The sequence below is a fragment of the Trichosurus vulpecula genome, chromosome 3 (genome assembly GCF_011100635.1).
Source record: "Trichosurus vulpecula isolate mTriVul1 chromosome 3, mTriVul1.pri, whole genome shotgun sequence".
NCBI lineage: Eukaryota > Metazoa > Chordata > Mammalia > Diprotodontia > Phalangeridae > Trichosurus > Trichosurus vulpecula.
Window position 1 is genome coordinate 35,539,586 of NC_050575.1, and position 19,777 is coordinate 35,559,362.

The window sequence follows — 19,777 nt, forward strand, 5'->3', positions numbered from 1 at the left end:
CCCGGGCACCGTACTTCAAATATACGGCGTTAATATTTTTCTCTGTAGCTTTCTTAAGTCTACACGATCAACAAAACAAGATAATCAAGGCCTGATTTGCAGACCTGATTTTCAACATATTGAAATTTTAACAATGGCTTTCGGAAAAGCCGGTAGGAGCCGGTTCCAGCAAAGCCCAAACTGGATTTGCAATCTGTCCCGATTTGGGCAGGAATTTCTAACCCCACCCCCTCAGAGGAGCCCAGTAGTCGTCACAGCCCCGCCAAAGCTCAGGTGGCTCCAGGCCAGGCGCACGCGCATTGCCCTGACTCCTCGCTCCCAACCCGTCCCGCTGGCCCCTGGAGGAGGTGGTGGGGGTGGGGGGGGGAGAATAGAGTCAGTGAAGCGGAGGGGGCGGGGCCAGCGCCGGCGCCGAGCGGGCCGCTTCCTCTTCCGGCCGAGGGGGAGGAGTCGTGTGCTCCCGCTGCTGCTGCTGCCGCCGCCGCTGCTGCCGCCGCTGCCCGCCGCTGTTTCTGCTTCCTCTGCTTTCTCGCCCTCTCTTTTTTCCCCTCCGTCATCAGCGCCTCCTTCCAGCCGTCGTCACTTCTGGCCGCTCGGTCTGGGGTCCGATCCTGTCTGGTGAGGCCGCCTCGGAGCTAGGTGGGGGTGGGGCGCGGGGACGCGGTTCTGGCCGGGCTAAGGGGCTGCCTGCACTCGAAGGCGGGAGGCGCGCAGTGGTTGAACTCCATCCGCCGCTTCTCTCTTCCCCTGGCCGTGGGGGACGGTTCTTCGGTTGGACTAAGGGGCCGATCTGTTCCCGCGGCCTAGGTGGGGCGAGGGAAGAGAATTAATTGTGGGGCGAGTGGGGGGGGGGGAGAAGGGGGCGGGGCTGGGAGAAACCTGGGGGGAGGGGGAGAAGTGTCACGAGCGGTGACGTTCTGGCCTTCGTGACGTCAGAGGCGCGTCTAGGCGGAAGGGCCTGAGCAGGTAATTTCCCCTCCCCCCTCGCCTTTAAGGACTCCATCGGGTAAGGGGCCTGGTCGCGCCACCGGACTTGCGGCTCCTTCCTCCCTTTGCCCTTACTCTCAGGTACCTTTTGTTCATTAGCTGGGAGTGGGGGTTGGGTGACTGATGAGTGGTGTCCTTTCCATATCATGGCTACCGTGCTCATCCCTGTATCCATCCCCTTCCTGATACGCAGATGCACCCCACACTCAGATTCTCTAGCCAGTTATAAAGAGGAAAGGAGTCATTCTGGGAAGCAGTTTTTAAAAAAACATCGAATTGTTTCTAGTTTCTTTAGGTTCTCTTCAGATGATTAATAACCCACTGCCATCAACAAGTAAGCTGGGAAGTTTCTGGTAGTATTTTGTGAGACTGTTAAAGCCTAGGCAAAAACAGCCTTCAATTCTTTATTATCCTCCCTCGAATTTAAGGGTTAGCAATTAAAGTTGCGCAAACAGTTTAATCATTGATTTTTATAACTTTGCCTAGACAGCACAGATAAAAATGTCAGTGATATACCATAAGGGTTTACCATAACTCTTAGTGTAGTTTTAATCTCTTAAAGGGATTGAAGCTGTACAAAGACTTGATGCATGGTAAACAAGAGATTGTCGGTTTGTTTGGCCGATGGGTGCCAATGATGGTATTTAATTTAATTTTTATCGTGATATTTTTCTGCGACTTACAATATATTCCTCCCCCCCCCATGGGTCATCCCTTACAACAAAGAATAAAAATGAAAGAATGAGCAAAACTGTTTAACGCATCGACCAAGTCTTAATACAGTTCCACACCCATAACTTTTCTCAATCTTGGAGACCTCTCCCCTTCCCCGGGGAGATAGGTGCATTTTCATATTTACTCTTTGTAGCCAAACTTGGTAATTATATAATTTAACACAATTCACATTCCTTTGCTGTTCCTTCAGTTGTTTCAGTTGTTTTATATATTATTTTCTTAGTTCTGCCTGCTTCATTTAGCATCAGGTCATATGCCTCTCTGTGCTTCTCTATGTTCATGATATTCTTAAAAGGCAGTAACATTCATGTAGCATAATTTAACCATTCCTTAATCGATGAGGCTCCTCGTTCCCAGTTCTTTGATAGGCTGAGAAGTACTGCCATAAATATTTTGGTGTTTATGGGATCTCTTTATTATTTATCACTATATCTTTGACCAACCTCTGGGTCAAAGGTCAAGCTCTATTTCTTAAATTAACATTGTCTAAACTAGTATTTCTTGAGCTATATTCCACAGAACTCTGGGATTCTGCAAAGAACAAAAGCTGTGAGGGAGGTTAAAAGAAGTTGTGACATTAAACAAAACTTTATGCTTCCAGCCTGTATCAGGGTACATGCAATTAGAAGGGACTGAAAAATTAGTTTCTAGCAGTATTAGGTGTAACATTTGACTCAAATCCAGCCTCGGATACTCAATAACTATATGAGCCTTGGGAAGTCGCTTAACTGTATCTTAACTGCTAAAGTAATTGGTGTCTATTTGTATTGGATAGATTTTAGCACCACTGGTCATTATGAATATTTGGGCAAAATTAGGAAGCCTAAAGAGATAGGAAAGTGAAAGTGTTAAGAGCCAAAACTCAGAAGATGAAACCTGCATCCACCAACTTCATTGGCTCAAATACAGAATAATGCAAGCATGACAACAGTTGTCTACTATTTGGAAATCTAAAGGATAGTATGTCTTATATTGCCACTTTTTACAAAATTGTTTAAAAATTACAAAAGTATTTACTAAAGAAAAACATGAATTAAAAAATGTTCATGTTGTTTAATTGAAAATGTGATGAAGGCTACTGAAAATTATTGTAAAAGCATCTTTCAGAGATGAACTACCCCATCCAATACTGTTCCTAATTACAAAACACTGTTAACAAACAACCACATCCGTTTCACTAATAGTTTCTGTACCTTGGTTAGAGTTTGAATAAAAATGGATCTGAAAGTGGTTTTTTTCTATCTTTTTTTTTATTTTTCTTATGCTTTTTGATATCATTAGTAACATTTTTAAGGCCATTTTATAAATCCTGTCATAAAGTTTCAGCTCAAATTTTGTTTTAAAGTGAAAGGTTTTGATGCTGCTGAAGGATCAGAACTAGCATCTTAGAGTAGCACTTTGTACTGAAAAGCCTCTCTAGATTGAGGAAAGTAATTCTCTCTATTCCTTTCTTCTTGGAAGGGAATTCTTAACCATTTTTGTGTCATGGACTTCTTTGTCAGTCTAATGAAGCCTGTGGACCCCTTTTAGAATACTGTCTTTACATGCATAAAATACATAGGAGTACAAAGGAAACCAATTTCATTTTAATAGAGTAATCAAAAATCTTTAAAAGTTCATGAACCTCAGATTACAAACCCTGCTTCAGGACTATCTTAGCTTAAGCTCTCATTTTAACATTATTAACTGTACTGTTGAAGATAGAATTAGAACACAGCTTAATATGTATTAAGTATGAAATTAAAATATTAAGAAAGCAAATAAAAATACTGAAATAATTCAGTTAAATAAAACCAATTCAGCAGACTTACATTAAATGCCTGCTAGGATCACAGATCTAGAGCTAGAAGGTGGCCCAAAAGCCATCTAGTCCAACCCCTTCATTTTACAAATGAGGAAACTGAGGACTCAAGGAGTTTAAGCAGCTTGCCTAAGGTCACATGGTAAGTATCAGAAGTGAGATTTAGATCTAGGTTCTCTAAGAACACCTCCTCCCCACCCCACCCCCAAAATATCCTCCCAGGAGCTTATAGTCTACTAAAAGGACATGAATTTACAGAGGTACATGCTATGATACGTTCAAGGGAATTTGAAATTATAAACAAAGAGGATTTGGAAAGGCTTCATGCTTCTTCAGCTGAACTTAAATGAAGCTAAGTATTCTAAAAGGCCAGAGATTATTACACAGTCCCAGCATGGAGAATAGGCCCTTGATCACCTCATCTGCACTGTTCAAAGAGCTTTCTCTCCATTCTGTCCATCCTCAATTCAGTGGCCACAGTGATTTTTCTGAAGTCTAGGTCTGACCGTGTTACACCCTTGCTCAGTGAATTCCAGTGCCTCCCTGTTCCCTCCAGGATCAAATATAAACTCTTCTATTTGACATATTAAGCTCTGGCCCCTTCCTGCTTTTCCAGTCTTATCACAGTTGACTTCCATATATTCTACCATTGAGTTGGCTTTGAACGTGACGTACCATCTTCCATCTCTTTTTTGCCTTTGCACTGGCTGTCCTTCATGCCTGGACTGCTCTGGCTTCTTACCTTTGTATGTACCTATATATTTACATGTTGTCTCCTCTATTACAATATAAGCTCCTTAAGGTTAGGGACCTAGTTTTGCCTTTCTTTTTAGTCCCAGTGTTTAGTATGGCTCTTGGTACGTAGCATTTAACAAATGATTGTTGATTGGCCTTTGTGGAGGCAGGGGGATAGGTGATGAAATGCCCAGTAGAAGAAAAAGTTTTTGAGAGTAGGGACTGTCAACTTTTGTATTTGTGTGCCCCATGCCTAACACAGTGTTTGCCGTAAGTAGGCTTTCAGTAGGATTATAGATGCTGTTTCCCATAAATATTTGTTGATGGAGTGATTAATGATGTAGTAAGGAATATCTTTTCAAATATGGGTTGGAATAGATGACTTCTGAGATTGCTTTCAACTTTCAGAGTCTGTAAAAAGGGCTCCCAAAACAAAAGAAAACCAAAGCTATGGTGACACTGGGGAACACCCGCAAGTAAATAAGTATATTTGTTGGTATGTTGTTATAGTATTAAAAGAAGTGGCGACTGTATTGTTATCTCTAATCTTAGTGCAAAAGGAGTTTTTAATGTTACATAGTATGTTTCAGAAGAAATTTGGATTATCTTTCTAAATTAGTCTCATTGCAGTTATTTCTTTTTAGATATTGAAGATTAAAAAAAAAATCACTGCCACTGCACATGAAACCCTTTGTTAATAGTCATAGTCAAGTAAAACAAATCAAATCCTCTGTGTTTTCCACATCTGAAAAATTTTTCATTCTACACATGGAAATGTATCACCTCCTTGTGAGGTGCATAGCATGTTTCATCACTGGTCTTCTGGAATAGTGATTGGATCAGGGTTTTTTAAAGTAGTTTTTCTTTATAGTATTGTTATTGTAGAGGTTATTCTACAGGTTCTAGGCATTCATTCTATATCAGTTCATTCAACTCTGAACCAGTTTGTTTTAAAAGCCCACTTCTTTCCTCATTTCTTGTGACATAGTTAGGTTTTAGGCATATACTATCATTTGTTGTTTGGTCATCTCAGGCATGCCTTACCCTTCATTACCCCTTTTGGGGGGGTTTCTTGGTAGAGATACTAGAGTATCTTCCTTTTCCAGCTCATTTTACAGATGAGGAAACTGAAGCAAATGGGGTTAAGTGACTTGTCCAGGGTCACATAGCTAGTGTCTGAGACTGGATTTGAACTCAGGTTTTCCTGACTCTTCCACTGTACCACCCAGCTGCTCTTTATAATTTTGTAAATTTATAATTTGGCAGTTGATTAGCATCCCCTTAACTTCCAGTTTGTTGACACCACAAAAAGATCTGCTATAAATATCTTTGCACCTAGTGGTATAGCCGGGTCTCAAAGGATATGATACAGTTTAGCTTTTTTGGGGGCAGTATTTCCCAATTGCTTTCTAGATTGAGCGGACCAATTCATGGCTAATTCACTGGCCCTCCACCAATAATGTATTAAGGTCAACCAATTGCCAAGTGGAGGAAGTCATGTTTACCTATCTCTTATTTCCATCGGTTACTTCTTGATCAGAATTATTAAATCTTTCAGTTTTTTTCCTTTCCATTATTGTGGTCATCAAATTATTCTCATTCTGCTTTGTGATATATCTCCCCAAGATTTTCAGAATTGTTCATATTAATCATTTCTTATGATGCATGACATTCATATACCACAGTTTGTTCAGTCATCCCAGAATTGAAGCACCCACTTTCCTCCCAGTATTTTCCCAACACAAAAACTATTTACAAATATTTTGCATACTTGAGATTTTATTTTCCCTTTCGCTTTCTCCTTTTTTTAAGGGGGGCCGGTATGGTTCCTACTGGTGTCAATGGATAAAAGAGAATGTTTTTTTAAAAAGACTTTCTTGTGTAATTTGAAATCATTTTCTAGAAATCATTGGGCCAATTCATGAATGTGTCAGTACCATTCGTGTGTCAGTATACATTTCAGAAGAAGAAAAACAGTCTCTATGCTACATATAAAAATGTTAGAATTAAAAAAAAAAATTTTTTAACAGCACACGTCTCTACCCTACCTTCCCAAAGTGGGGTACAATGTCAGATTTTTTTCAACATGTTAATTGTTTTCCTGACTTTCTCTTTGAAAAAAAATTATTGGTTATAAAGGATGGATTCCTGGGGAGGGAAGAGATAAAGGGATGTAAGTGATTTAAAAGCAAAGGTATCCATAAAAATAGTTTTTTAAATTAAGGGAGGAGATCAACAAAGAGCAACATGCTTAAAATATTATCAAACACCTAGTATGCTGCCTTTCTACTGTGGGTGCTTGTCAATTAATGATTAATCTGTTTCAAAAATATCGTTATCCAAATATTCATCTAGCTTGATTTGTGTTGGCATTCTAACTGGAGAAATCCATATTTTCCTAAATTTTACGATATTGATAGTAGCATAATGATGACCATCTTTAGAAGAGAGAGCAATTTTTCCAATATCCAGGAAGCTTAGGTTGCGTGGAAAGTTGACATTTTAGTTAAGTGTAAATGTTTACTATTTTCCATTCTGAAGTGCTTTTGGAAGTGACTTTTTTGCTAGTGATTGCACAACATGCTTTTTAAACAGGTAGGTATCAGAAGGCCCCTGTGATATCAATATGCATAAAATTGTATTTAACCAGCATGTGGATTTAACTGTTGGCATGCCAGTTGATCTTAATACTCCCTTTTTTTTTTCTTTCTAGTCAAAGACAATGTTTCTCTTGGGGGGGGCAGGGCAATCAGGGTTAAGTGACTTGCCCAAGGTCACACAGCTAGTAAGTGTCAAGTCTACTCACTGCACCACCTAGCTGCCCCCAACAATGTTTCTTTTTAAAGCTCAAAGTGAAAAAAGTATGGAATCCCCTCAGTGAATTCTTTTACCTTTTCCAAGTTGATCAGAATGAGAACTAGTCTGAGAATCTCTTAGACATACTGAGAAAGCTTGTGGTGACTTTACTCTAAAAAGTTTCTTTACTCAGCATCAAATGTTTTTAATATGCTTTCATATACTTTATTACTATCACACTCGAATAAATATTACTATCATATTCAAATAAAACTGTTAAGGATAACTTTTTTCTTTTAGTATTTGGACTTTAAGGCCTAGAGTGAAGTCACAGATGTGCTCCGTGTTTTGGAGTTTGGCTTTTTCTGACTGGGGGGGGGGGGACTGACAAAATTTATGTCTTTTCCCAAAAGTCTTGGTTCCTAAAAATGACCCTTGATTTAAATGACCTTTGCACAGGGGTGAAGTTTAAGGATGAGATTTTCTCCTCAATTTCTATCAGATTTTCTAGAGTAAACTTGGTTGCCAAAAATAGTTGGATTAAGGCAAGCATATGATCTTTTTATTTCCTTGAATGTTTCATATGGAATTCCTTAGATTGTTGTTGGCTATGTTACGCTTTTCTGTCGTCCATTCTTTTATATGGTTGTTGACATCCTTCATTTCTTCCTTTGAAAACTTTTTCTTCCTGTCTTTTGACCAGGATTGTATCTGTACGGACAATGAATATGTTTTGGCAGATTAATTTTGGTATTTATGACTTCTGTTATTTTTGAATGGGAATTCCCTTTCTATTCCCTCGTGGATTTCATTACTGCTATGTAGAAATGATATTTTTTTGTAGTTTTATTTTGTAACTTGCTACCATATTACTAAAACTAGTAATTGTCTCAGTTTACTTGCTATTCCCTACGATTTTCTAAATAAACGATTCATGTTATCAGCAACTAGGAACACTTTAGTTTTCTTTGCCTGTCTTTGTGCTTCTTTTTTCCTGTGTTATTGCATCTCCATTTGTATCCTGCGTCCGCCACCTCCATTTGGAGGTGGGTATCATGAGTCCCCTGGAAGCATGGTTGGTCATTTGTTGCACTGATAGAGTTCTTGTTTGGCTTTACACTAATGTTGGTATTGTATAAATTGCTTTCCTGGTTCTTCTCACTTTGCATCAGTTCGTGCAAGTCTTCTCAGGTTTCTATAAATTCATTCCCTTCATCATTTCTTAAAGAACATTTGTATTTATTACATCGATACATTATAATTTGTTTACTCCCCAATTGATGGAGACTGCTTTAGTTTCCAGTTCTTTGCCAACACAAAAAACTTACATTTTTGTACACGAGTCCTTTTCTTTGATTTTATTTTTATTTATTTATTTATTTTTTTAGAGTATAGACCAAGTAGTGATATTGCTGGGTCAGAGGGTATGCACTATTTAGTAACTTTTGTTACTTTCCAGAATTATTGAACCCAGTTCACAGTTCCACCAGCAGTGAATTTTAGTATTTGTTTTTTTCCCAAAGTTCCCCAACTTTTTTTCGGTCATCTTTGCAGATCTCTTGGGTGTAAGGTGGAACCTCAGCATTGTTTAATTTGCATTTCTTTGAATAGTCATTTGGAGCAATTTTTTTAGCATGGGTATTGATAGCTTTAGTTTTTCCTTAGAAAGCTGCTTGTTCATGTAATCTTTGACCACTTATCAAAATCCTAGAAAAAGAAATGAGATTTTAAAAATTTACATCTAAAACTAATAAAAAATCTGAAAACTAAGTGAGATTTCTAGAGGAAATAATGAGAAAGACTTATTAATACAGGACATGCCAGGGGTGGGGAACCTGTGGCCTCGAGGCTAAACCTTACCCAAGTAATGACTCCCTTAAAATTAGACTGGACCAAACAGGAATCAGTAAATAACTCCATAAAATAAGTTCATCCAGGGAATGGATAGCTCTCCTTCATATAGATTTGAATCAGGCGTCCTATATGTTATCTTAGAAATGAAACTTATCACAGGAACATGCTCAGATTTTTTTCTCATTTGCCTGCCCCTCTTCTACTGAAAAGGAATATAACACAAGAAAGACTTCTAAGTCACTTTCACTTTCTTTTTCCCATTTTAACAGTTCTTTGTTTTTGGAGGCACAAGTCAAAGCAAAATCAAAAACTCTGGCATCTTATCTGGTGAGGAGGAGTCAGTTTCATCCAAGATAAACAATTTATGCCAGAAAAGTCTGCAGATTCTGTTTCCACTGCATTTACTTTAAAATACGTTGATGGAGGAGACAGGCTTGGGAGAGAACATTGCAGCATCCAGTACAAGGCAGAGTGAACCTTAACTAAACCTTTAAAGAACTGATTTAAAAAGTATAAAAATCAAGTACTCAATCAGAATTGAGGAATAAAATATTCAGACATAGATACAATCGCATAGGTAGGTGGTAACTTTAAATTTGGGGATGAACAGCACTCATTGCATTAACATTATGCTTTGGAATTTCTGGTGAGGTTCTTATAACCATTTACTATTTTTATGCAAGTAAGACTACCGCAGCCCCAGTCAAGCAACACTCTTAAAATTCTGAAAGTCTGCTGCTTTGTGGTTGACTATCACTACTAAAGGTGTTTGCAGAAGGGCCTTTGGTGGTGTTTTCCAAGTGAAGTCTTAAGCTTAAGCCCTTCCTTCACCACTTAGGCTCTTCCTGCAAGCAGGACATAGGGTCATGCAGTTGCAACCATGGCGCAGTACAGCTGCAATGAAGAAATTGGTTGTAAGGTAGATTTTCTTGGTTTAATTTCTTTTGCAAACTGGATACTCAAAGCCTGTATTAACTTGTTTCTGAGTTACTTTTACTGTTGGAGGAGATCGTTTGGGAAAAGCTCAGAGTTTTCCAGTGGTCTAAGAGCTATGTGATGATGGCATCACTTCCCTGGTTGGAGTGTAGCATCTCAGTCAAGTGTATGGTTCCCGGAATTGCCCTGCAAAGATATGTTGTATGTGTCTTTCAGTTATAGTGGACCTATCATGTTAAGAGTTCCTCCAAGATCTGTATCCCTTAATCATTAGCAGTCTTGGCAGTTGGCCTGGTACCAAGATATCAGTATGGGTTTAATGACCTAGTTGTCTGTCACTACTGTCTTAGTCAAGTGAATTGCTACTTAGAAATGGTCTAAAGTCTGGGGGAAATATTATGTAGTCTAAATGGTCTCAGAGCTTTGCATCTGTTGAAGTGCCATCATCCTTCCCATTGTCTAAAAATCTAGAGTCATCTCTTCAATAAAAGCCTGATTCACCCCTGGGACAAATATAAGGCAGCTTAGGGCTGACCTCAGCAGTGGCAAAAGCAACAGTGTCTGTATACGGTGGGGTGAGTAGCTGGTACCTGCTGTAGAGGCCTGGTAGGAATGCCTTGGGTTGCCAGACCATTCCCTGCCAATGATTTTTAAATTCTCTCTCCTTGACATGTTTCCTGTTTCAAAAAAAGCTTTTGTTTTTTTTTTCCTGGTCTCTTAATTTTGTTCTGGTATTTCTGGTTGTCTGTGGAGTTGTTGATTTCTCTTTGGCACACTCTAATTTTTAGGGAGTCTGTTATCTTGGTAAAGTTTTCCTCTGCTGTATTAAGTGGTTTATTATCCTTTCCATTCTTAACGCTAGAACTGTTATTTAGTTTATGATAATTCTTTTTTCTCCTTAAGTCTCATTTCATTTCTTCCATTCTTTGTATCTTTTATTTACTTATGTTTCCATCCTTTCTGAGTTGGGGCTTTGTGTCAGGGGTAGACGCCATATGCTCCTGAACCTTTGAATAGGATTTGGGGGCCCAATTTGTTCTTGATCTGTGTTACCTGAGTTACTGCCACTGACTTCTTGTAATTCCACTAGATTTGGGGCTCAAAGAGTATTGGCAATTTTCTTGCCTGTTTGTATCTTCCAGATTCTCCAAGGCTCAGGTTAGCTTCTTTGAAACTTTGTGAGTCCCTAGGACATTGCAGCTACTCTGCATCTTCTACTTGCCTCAGCTCTCCTAATGCTCCTATCCCCCCACATCAGAGTAACTGACTGGCTTGGGGCTTTCTCATTAGAGTACTCCATTCTTCTGGCTTCCTGATACTCAAGTGCTATAGGCTAGGCTGTCCAGCTATCACTGCTCTCACCCCAGCTTTTCTATCTGGACCCCTTCCTTAAAGCTTCTTCCTCACAGGGTTGTTGTGAATAGAGATATTTCTAAAGCACTTGTCATAGAGCAGGCACTTGATAAATGCTTATTCCTTTTTCTCCTCCTCTTCTGGCTTAACCCTGATGCAAATATAGGCTGGATGGATATACAAATAATGTAGTTTTTCTTTAGATTTCTTGATCATTATTTGGTTTAGTGCTCTTAATAAAATCTTTTCTGTAGTATTTAAACGGGATCTAGATGGTTCTGAAGCTCCTGTTCAGTTTCTTATCTTTACTAGAGGTGTCTATTTGTTGTAAATTGGTTTTTATTCAATTGTCTTAATGTAAAAAATGCCTTAAAATTTGGGTGACTGGATAAGTATGCTTAGGTAAATATCAGATATCACAAGATCATTTTGAATTTGAAGGAAACTTCTAAGGCATTTAGATCAATCTCCTCAACACTGAAGACGGTCTCCTTTGTAAGACCTTGCAAAGGAGAGACCATCTTTGGTGTTTTGAAGTAGTAAAGATACAAATGATAACAAAATTTAAAATGGCATTTTCATATTCTTTAATACCTCATCTTGAAATTTTAAAAACATAGTTCTTAGAATGAGGAAATCATATTTATAAAGCAAAACTGACCTCTGATAAAAATCCTACTCCTTATCTAAGAATTGTCCCTGAAATATTTTTCTTTTGTTTTTCAGGAAAATGTCTGATGAATTTTCAGTAAGTTTTTCTATTTATCTTTTATAACATTTTTTATGAGTTTGAGTTTCCTTTAAAAATGCACATAATCATAACTTTGGAGCCATCTAGTTTTATTATTCTTTGGTCTTATAATAAGTTAAAAAGAACTAAAAGATTTCTCTGGGAACTTTTTAGTTGAAAAAGTACCTACTGTTTTAAGATTTTTAATGTGATGGTGGTGGTGGTGTTTTTAAACAATTCTGCTAATTTAAATACCTTACAGCTTTAGAAGATGCCACATACAGGTTTTTAGTTGATGGGATTTTTTCATCGTTGCATTTATCTATTGAGAAAAATAGCAAAAACAGCTTTGCTTTGTTTTCTAGTTGGCAGATGCTCTACCAGAACATTCGCCTGCAAAAAATTCTACTGTGAGCGGTACAAAACCTGGTCAGCCACCACAGGCTTGGCCAGGTTCCAATCCTTGGAATAACCCAAGTGCTCCACCTTCTGTGCCATCTGGACTTCCACCAAGTGCATCACCCTCCAGTGTGCCTTTTGGACCTACACCCACAGGAATATATCCTTCAGTGCCTGCTGGACCACCCCCTGGACCGCCAGCACCCTTTCCTCCCTCTGGACCATCTTGTCCTCCACCTGGTGGTCCTTATCCAACTCCATCTGTGCCAGGTCCTGGCCCTACAGGGCCATATCCTACACCAAATATGCCTTTTCCAGAGCTTCCAAGACCATATGGTACGCCCACAGATCCAGCTACAGCTGGACCCCTAGGGCCTTGGGGATCCATGTCTTCTGGTCCATGGACACCAGGAATGGGAGGGCAGTACCCTACACCTAATATGCCATATCCATCTGCAGGGCCGTATCCTACTCCTCCTCAAGCACCGACGACAGCACCACCTATTCCATGGGGAGCTGTCCCACCTGGAGCATGGGGACCACCTGCGCCAGCTCCATTCCCGGCACCTATGGGATCATATCCTGCGCCAGGACTCTATCTTACTCCTAATAATCCTTTTCAAGTGCCTTCTGGACCTACTGGTGCTCCACCAATGCCTGGTGGTCACCATGTGAGTATTTAACTTAATATTTCGTGATAGTTACAAGAAAGTAGTTGAAGATTACTTTCTCTTCAGCCATTGGTGGAACTTAGGACAGGCAGTATTTAAAAATCCTAGATTTATTTGTGGGACAGGTTAGGAGAGGAGAGGCAGGAGGGAGAATGTGATGATTGGAGCTCTATACTGTATTGTTGCCCCTCCACTACAGAACTAGAGAGGGGAGGATTCCAGGTATAAAGTACCTAGTGAGGAGTTTCCAACTCTCGGGGCAAGTGCTACTTTTCTCTGTTAACAGTTTAATTAAAAGGAAAATGAACTAAAAAACATCAAAATACTTCTATTAAAAGCATTTAATTGGCAGCAAGGCCAAAATAGCCGGGTTTCTATATTTTAACTTTTGTGTTTCATGGACTTCATTGGAAGCAGAAAGAAGATAGAGATGGCCTGTATCAATGATTTCATCTGTCAGTCAATAAACATTTATTAAGCTCCAGGCACTATTCTAAGGGCTGAGGGGTGTATAAAAAGAGACAAAAGACAGTACTTGCCCTCAGTGAGTTCACAGTTGATGGGGAGACAACCTCCAAATATGTATTAGCTATATACAGGATAGACAGGGAATAACGAAAAGAGGGAAGACACTAGAATTAAGAGGGTTGTTGATTGCTGTAGGAGATTGGATTTTAGTTAGTTATACTATCCTCAGTTACTTATGTGTTGTCACTGAGAAGTTAAGTGATTTAGCCTCTGTCATGTAGCTGTTTCTGTCAGATGTAGAGCCCATATCTTCATAACTTACAGGTGACAGTCCTGGTCACCATACCCGCCATGCTGCCTTGGCATGGACTTCATACAAGGAATGTTTTATATGCACACACAGTAGTGTTTTTCTCACTAGAGAATTTTGTCTTTAGGAAATGGCCCCCACACACAACACTCCACCACCATTTACTCTCCCACACAAGGAAGGAAAATCCTAGTCATTGGATTTTTCTGATTAATATTGGTATAGGATTCCGGTTGTTAATTGTCAATATATAGAATAAGTCCATTACCGTACCTTTTTTAAGCCACCAAAAGTGGCAGTATTGATGACACTTGAACAAAATTTAGAATTTGACACCTCCCCCTTTTTTTCCTTGCAGTCTTACCATTGAGTTTTTGATGGACAATGAGACGACTCTACTTTCCAGAGTATGTGTATGTATGTATGTTTGTGTATACGGTATATATGTGTGTGTATATATATACACATACACACATATATATACATTAAAAATTCTGGTTTCAGTGCTCTTGGGACATTTCACAGAAAGGGTCTCAGACAGCTCAAAGAAGACTTGGCTCTTGGACCTGGATATACACTTGGAATAATTAGAGATAATATCATAAACTTTAAAATTATTCGTATGTTTTTTCCATTTGTTGTACTAAGGGGAATCAAAATAATTAAGTATGTTCACTAACTCTTGGTAGAATTTGTGGAATATTTCGTTTTTTTAAAATTATGAAACCACACACCTAAGTCTATGTTGATGTGGATACTAATTACCTATAACTTGTTGGAAATTATTTCAAATATTTTCTTTGATATCTTTGTTTCCCTGAATAAACATATTTCTGACAAATCATTTTGCCATATGTTTAAAAAAAAAAAGACCAAATAAATGCCTCTGAGCATTTTGAACAGTATTGTCTACAGAGTAAATAAACTTTGTGCTCCTGGGTTATAATTCTGGAGTAAATGTTTAAAAATATGAGTTATGAAGTAGTGTTTATCAAGTCTTGAGAGTGTATTTGCTAGTGTGCATATCCTTGAACACTGAATATTAAATATTCTTGCTTTCTACCAGCTATCATTCTGAGTTATTGTAGTTTTGTTTTTAGTAATTTGAGTTGTGATTTTGAAATTAGTCATCTATGGACCCTGCCAGAAATCTTTGTTTATTCATGCCAACATATCCAGTGACATAGCTTCTGTGGTGACTCTTGATTGTGTGATGAGTTGTACACATTATTGAGGATGAAGAGCTCAAGAAAAGGGGTCCTTTATCTCCCCTACTTTGTACTCCAAAGAAGAGCCCTGGAAATTGATTTGCCATAGCAGGTTTTCTCATTCCTACAGAACTTTGATGGTCCCTGGGGATTCCTTTAGTTCCAAAATGGAACTTCCTTTGTACTTTCCTTGATCTGGAGAACTGGTGACATTCTTAACATCTTCCCCAATAATGTATAGCTAATTTATCATATTTATAGAACCTTATGTATTGAAGACATATCAATTCTTCTCCCAAAGTCTCAAACACATATCAGTTATTTCCTGCCAGGTGTTTTGTTCTCTTTATAAAATACTTTAGGCAAAAGAATTGAGTGCCTTCCCTTAAGAGAATGGTCTCCAAATACTGATATCAGACATACGTGTGTGTGTAGAGTATATGAGACATGGAAGTAACGTTCCCATTTGGCTTCAACAAACACTTATTCTGTGTGGGAAAAACTGCAGGCTGCTGCTTCATCTCAACTTCATTGCCAAATTTGGACTAAACTTGTTTGCCAGTTGAAAGTGGACTTCAGTAAGTGTACTTGTCAGGCCATTTTAAAAACTTAATGTTCATCATTTAGTAATGAAAAGTGTTGAGAGCTATTGAATAATTATTGGAAAAAGACATGCATGCTTGGGGCACTGATACCTTTTAAAATTTAAATACTTAAATTACTCTTAAAATTTTAAGAATGCCAAATGCTGCCAATTTAACATTATAACTACCTCTTTGAAATAAAGTAGATTAATACCTTTTAAGAGTAGCTTTCAGTGATCCCTTATTTTAAATAAACTATAAAAGAATTACAAACGTTTTAAATAAGAATGAAGTAGGAAAGTAATTTTTTTAATATAACACGAAGCATAGAACTTTACGTGCATCATGTAGGTTAGGGCCAGTAGCTCTTCTAAAATGTGTTAATTATTTTTTTCCCACCTTTGCAATCCAAAGTGATAGGAGCATTTGGGGAGCTTTCTGGCAGTAGCAGTTAGAGAATCTAACCTATCTCTAGTGTTCTAGGTAAAGAAGGAATAGGAGATAGCTTACTCCCTTCCATCCTTAAGTTTATTGGAATTCTTTATCAAAATGCCAGTACCTCTGTAGGGAGTCTCTGCTTAACTAACAACTAAAGTATTAGCTTATAACAGTTTAAGCAAGAAGATGATAAGGGACCTTGTAGTGGAGGGTAGAACTAGGTAAGATGGGATATAGCGGAATGAGGAAAGGGGCTAAGTGAAGTGGGAGGACCTCAAAGATGGTTTGCCTTCCTCATTTTGTCTTAAGGCTGGCTACCGCTAAAAATCCTTCGGGTTTGTCACTTTTACATATTTCTGCACACATACATCTATTCCTTAGATTAGCTATTGGCCTATTAGGTAAGTATGTAAAAACCCAGTTGAAGGAAGAAGTGAAGAAAGTTTGGGTATCTACTAGTGTAGAATGAGAAGATACCCAAATATGGAACAAATTTTTGGTGCATCCAGGTTTTATTAGCTTGAAACTTTAATCGGTAGCTAAGACTCCCAACTCCATTTTACACTAACTATCATAATGCTCAGCATGATGACAGCTACCCTTCCTCACCAGTATTTTTCAACTTGGCCTGTGCTTTTTGTATGTGAGAATAGAGCTCTTTTATCATGCAAATCCATAGAGAGGGTGGGATTTGCTTTGCAGTAAGTTTTCCTGGCTATGAGGAATGTCCATAAACATGTTGATGCACTTTCTCTGAAAGTATTTTCCAAAATGAAAGCTCAGAACTTGAACAGGGGAAAACAGAGGCCAACAAACATTTTTAGGGAAAGAATGGAATTAAGGAATAAGGGAGATTTTAGAAGAGGAAGGAAATTGGAAAAATGAGTCTTCAGAACAATTACTTTTTAGGCAGTAAGTTGGGATATAAATAGGGCATATTAAACTGAGTATCAAGAGAAGCTGTTTAGAGCTTGGGAAATTGGATTGGATTGGCATTTGGTCTCAAACAGTTTTTAAAAAGTATGAATACTGGGTCATTCCAATGTTAAGTGTGATGCCTGAAATGGAATTCTGAATTTGGGAACAAATGTACAATCATTGAGTTTGTAAATGATCAGATGATAACCCCCAAAAGATATAAAATTATAGGAAATGATTTTTTTGAAGTTAAAATAATTTGTTACTGCATGTCTCTTTAGGCCTCTCTTTATGGACCTCAACTCTAAAAGGGATTATAGTATATTAAAGTGTGTTTGGAAAGGACAGTTCTTAGGCATCCTTTAATATTTGTGAAGGGAGTGTTTTCAGCCACCCTGTCATATTTAGTGAAATCATTTGTTGATTATTGGGAATTCATAATAGATATTGGAATTAGCTATCTTTATTAGAGAACAGACAAGATAAAAGTAGGTGTGAAATTTTGCTATTATTTCCAGTCTTTTTGGATCTGGTTTTTTGAAATACGATTTTTTTTGCCTGTCATTTTACCTTGCCATTAAAATATTCAATTGGAAAAATATGCAAATGAATATAGTAACTCCTGGCTTAAATTTAAAACATTCAGTACTACGGTGCTTTTAACTTGCATAACTATCAGTTCCCTATGCTTCATGATAATCCATGCTAACATTTCCTTTCTTCACCCTGAATAAATAGAATTAGATTTAATTTCACAGTTTAAAAGTAAACACTCTAGTAATTAATCACTGAAGAACTAAAGCTATTTTAAATAAAGCTTCAACCTAAAATCAGGTGAGTATATTTGCATGACTTATCTATTCAAATAATATACTCTACTATGGTTTAGTTTCAAGGAACAGCATACAAATAATTATAACTAGATTATTTTATCTTAAGGAAATATTTGTTACTGAAGACAAACATCTGTATAATTTCAACCAAACATAAGATTGCTAATAGAATATTTGATGCTGTAGTCACCTTGAAAGTAGAACGTGAAATTAAAACTTCTGATTAAAGTTAATGTTAATGTAAGGGAAAATCTCCTAATAATTAAAAATGTCCAAAAAGTGGAATGGGTTGTCTTACAGGGTAGGGAGTTCTCCATCACTGGAAGTCTTCAAGTAGAGCTTAGATGACCATTTCTCAGGATGCTTACTTATCAGGGAGGTTGGAGAGGGAATTCCTGTTCAGGTAGGGGTTAGACTAGTTAACTTTTGAGGTCCCTTCCAACTCTAAAGTTCTTGAAGGTCTAAGAAAGTAATAACATTTTCTTTCCCTTCATCATTCCCTTGGTTGCTAATGACAAGGATGACACTGATTAATAGATGCTAGTTTGTCATTATGTAAACACAAGTTCTGAGTGTATGCCCTATAAAATCTGTATTTTTCTTGTATTGTGATTTTTGTATTTTTTTTTTACATCAAATTTACTGTTCAGTTGTCAATACATTTTAGGTTAAACTGCCTGAGATGTGATTTGAGATATTTGTTTGTATTTGAATTGTAAGCAATCACAGCTTGAAATGATAGATGTTATCACCTGCTGCTGTATTGTGTATAAGCAAAGGCAAATGTTGCTCTAAAGTAAGAAGTAATTATAACTAGAAATAGGCTGTAGATGTGATACTTCATACTTTTAAAGATAGATTTGTTTTGCTTTTGTATATTCCTGAAAATTAAAAAAATGTATTTTCATGATTTTTTAGTTTTTTGTTTTTCATTTTTCTTTTACTTTTCTCCAGAACTATTTGGGTCACCCACACTGCTTTCAAACCTACTGGCTTTGGTTTTTCTTTTCAGGGACTAGGGATCAAAAGCTATCAGCTGGTGCTACCAAAAAAAAAAAACAACCCAAGGTTTTCATATGATAGAGTCAGTTGGAGAAGGCTGCCTAGTTCTGATTCTTCCCTTTGCCCCTCCTTGGACTGTAAATTGCTTGCTCTTTGGAAACATCTGGCATTTACCTTTTAAAGGCTGGCTTGGTGATTATTTTGTATTTCACCTTTATAAAAATATCAGAGGTAGGAACTTATATTTTGTGTCACAATTACTGTGTTGATAACAATCATGGCAGTGCATTGCAGAAAACAAGTTTCAAAATTGTGGCACGAATTGTCATTTAATATCCACAATGATGCTGCCAACTTTGCTGATTGCTTCAGCTGCTGCTATTTTTAAGTAACTGAATGACAGAGTTGGAGGCACTACAGTCTTTAGAAAGGCAGCTCTTTTCACCTTGGGGATTAGAATGTAATGTAATTGTGTATTAACTTTTTTGAAGTGCAATCTGCGCTTCACCTTAAAATCCTCACTTGAATTGGTTCTTACAAATGAAAGTTAAGGATGTGTATAGGGTAAAGAGAGGTAGAAAGTAGGAATAGCTTCACTCTTAGGATGAGAGATGTCAATTTCACTGTCATAAGTGGACAACATTAAAAAAAAGGCTTGTTTTTAAAGCATCCGTTTAAAAATATAACCCTTTCCCTTCGCCTGCCCAGAAAGTCTTCTCTCATAACAAAGATTAAGAAAAGATAGGATAGTTAATTAGTTCAACAAAACCAACCACATTCACTATGTGATAGTATAGACAATTTTTTACACATCCTATTCAACTGCAACGAGGGAAGGGAGGTATGTTTTTTCAACTCTGAGTTGAAAGTTCAGTCATTATATAACATTTTTATTTCATTGGTCTTTCCATTTGTATTGTTGGCATGTTCCTGGCTCTACTTGCTTCATTCTGCAAGTATGCATCAGTCCATAAATCTTTCCATGTTTTTCTTTTCTTTTCTTTTTTTTTTTTTTGCTT

The 19,777-nt window shown here is 37.7% G+C and overlaps 1 protein-coding gene across 7 annotated transcripts; it reads left to right on the forward strand.

Annotated features, from left to right (window-relative positions):
- The first annotated feature begins 416 nt into the window (after positions 1 to 416).
- MAPK1IP1L (mitogen-activated protein kinase 1 interacting protein 1 like) lies at positions 417 to 18,666 on the forward strand. 7 transcript variants are annotated; one of them, XM_036749129.1, is made up of 6 exons: positions 417 to 618; positions 11,924 to 11,945; positions 12,293 to 12,662; positions 12,786 to 12,997; positions 14,134 to 14,182; positions 14,280 to 18,666. In XM_036749129.1, exons 2-5 carry the CDS (start codon positions 11,928 to 11,930, stop codon positions 14,143 to 14,145), a joined length of 612 nt encoding a protein of 203 aa, XP_036605024.1. In that variant the 5' UTR covers positions 417 to 618; positions 11,924 to 11,927; the 3' UTR covers positions 14,146 to 14,182; positions 14,280 to 18,666. The 7 variants fall into 7 exon arrangements, with proteins under 7 accessions (XP_036605024.1, XP_036605025.1, XP_036605019.1 ...); XM_036749130.1 differs by having other exon boundaries at positions 429 to 618; positions 14,134 to 14,192; XM_036749127.1 differs by having other exon boundaries at positions 449 to 618; positions 12,293 to 12,997; positions 14,134 to 14,192.
- The last annotated feature ends 1,111 nt before the right edge of the window (positions 18,667 to 19,777 follow it).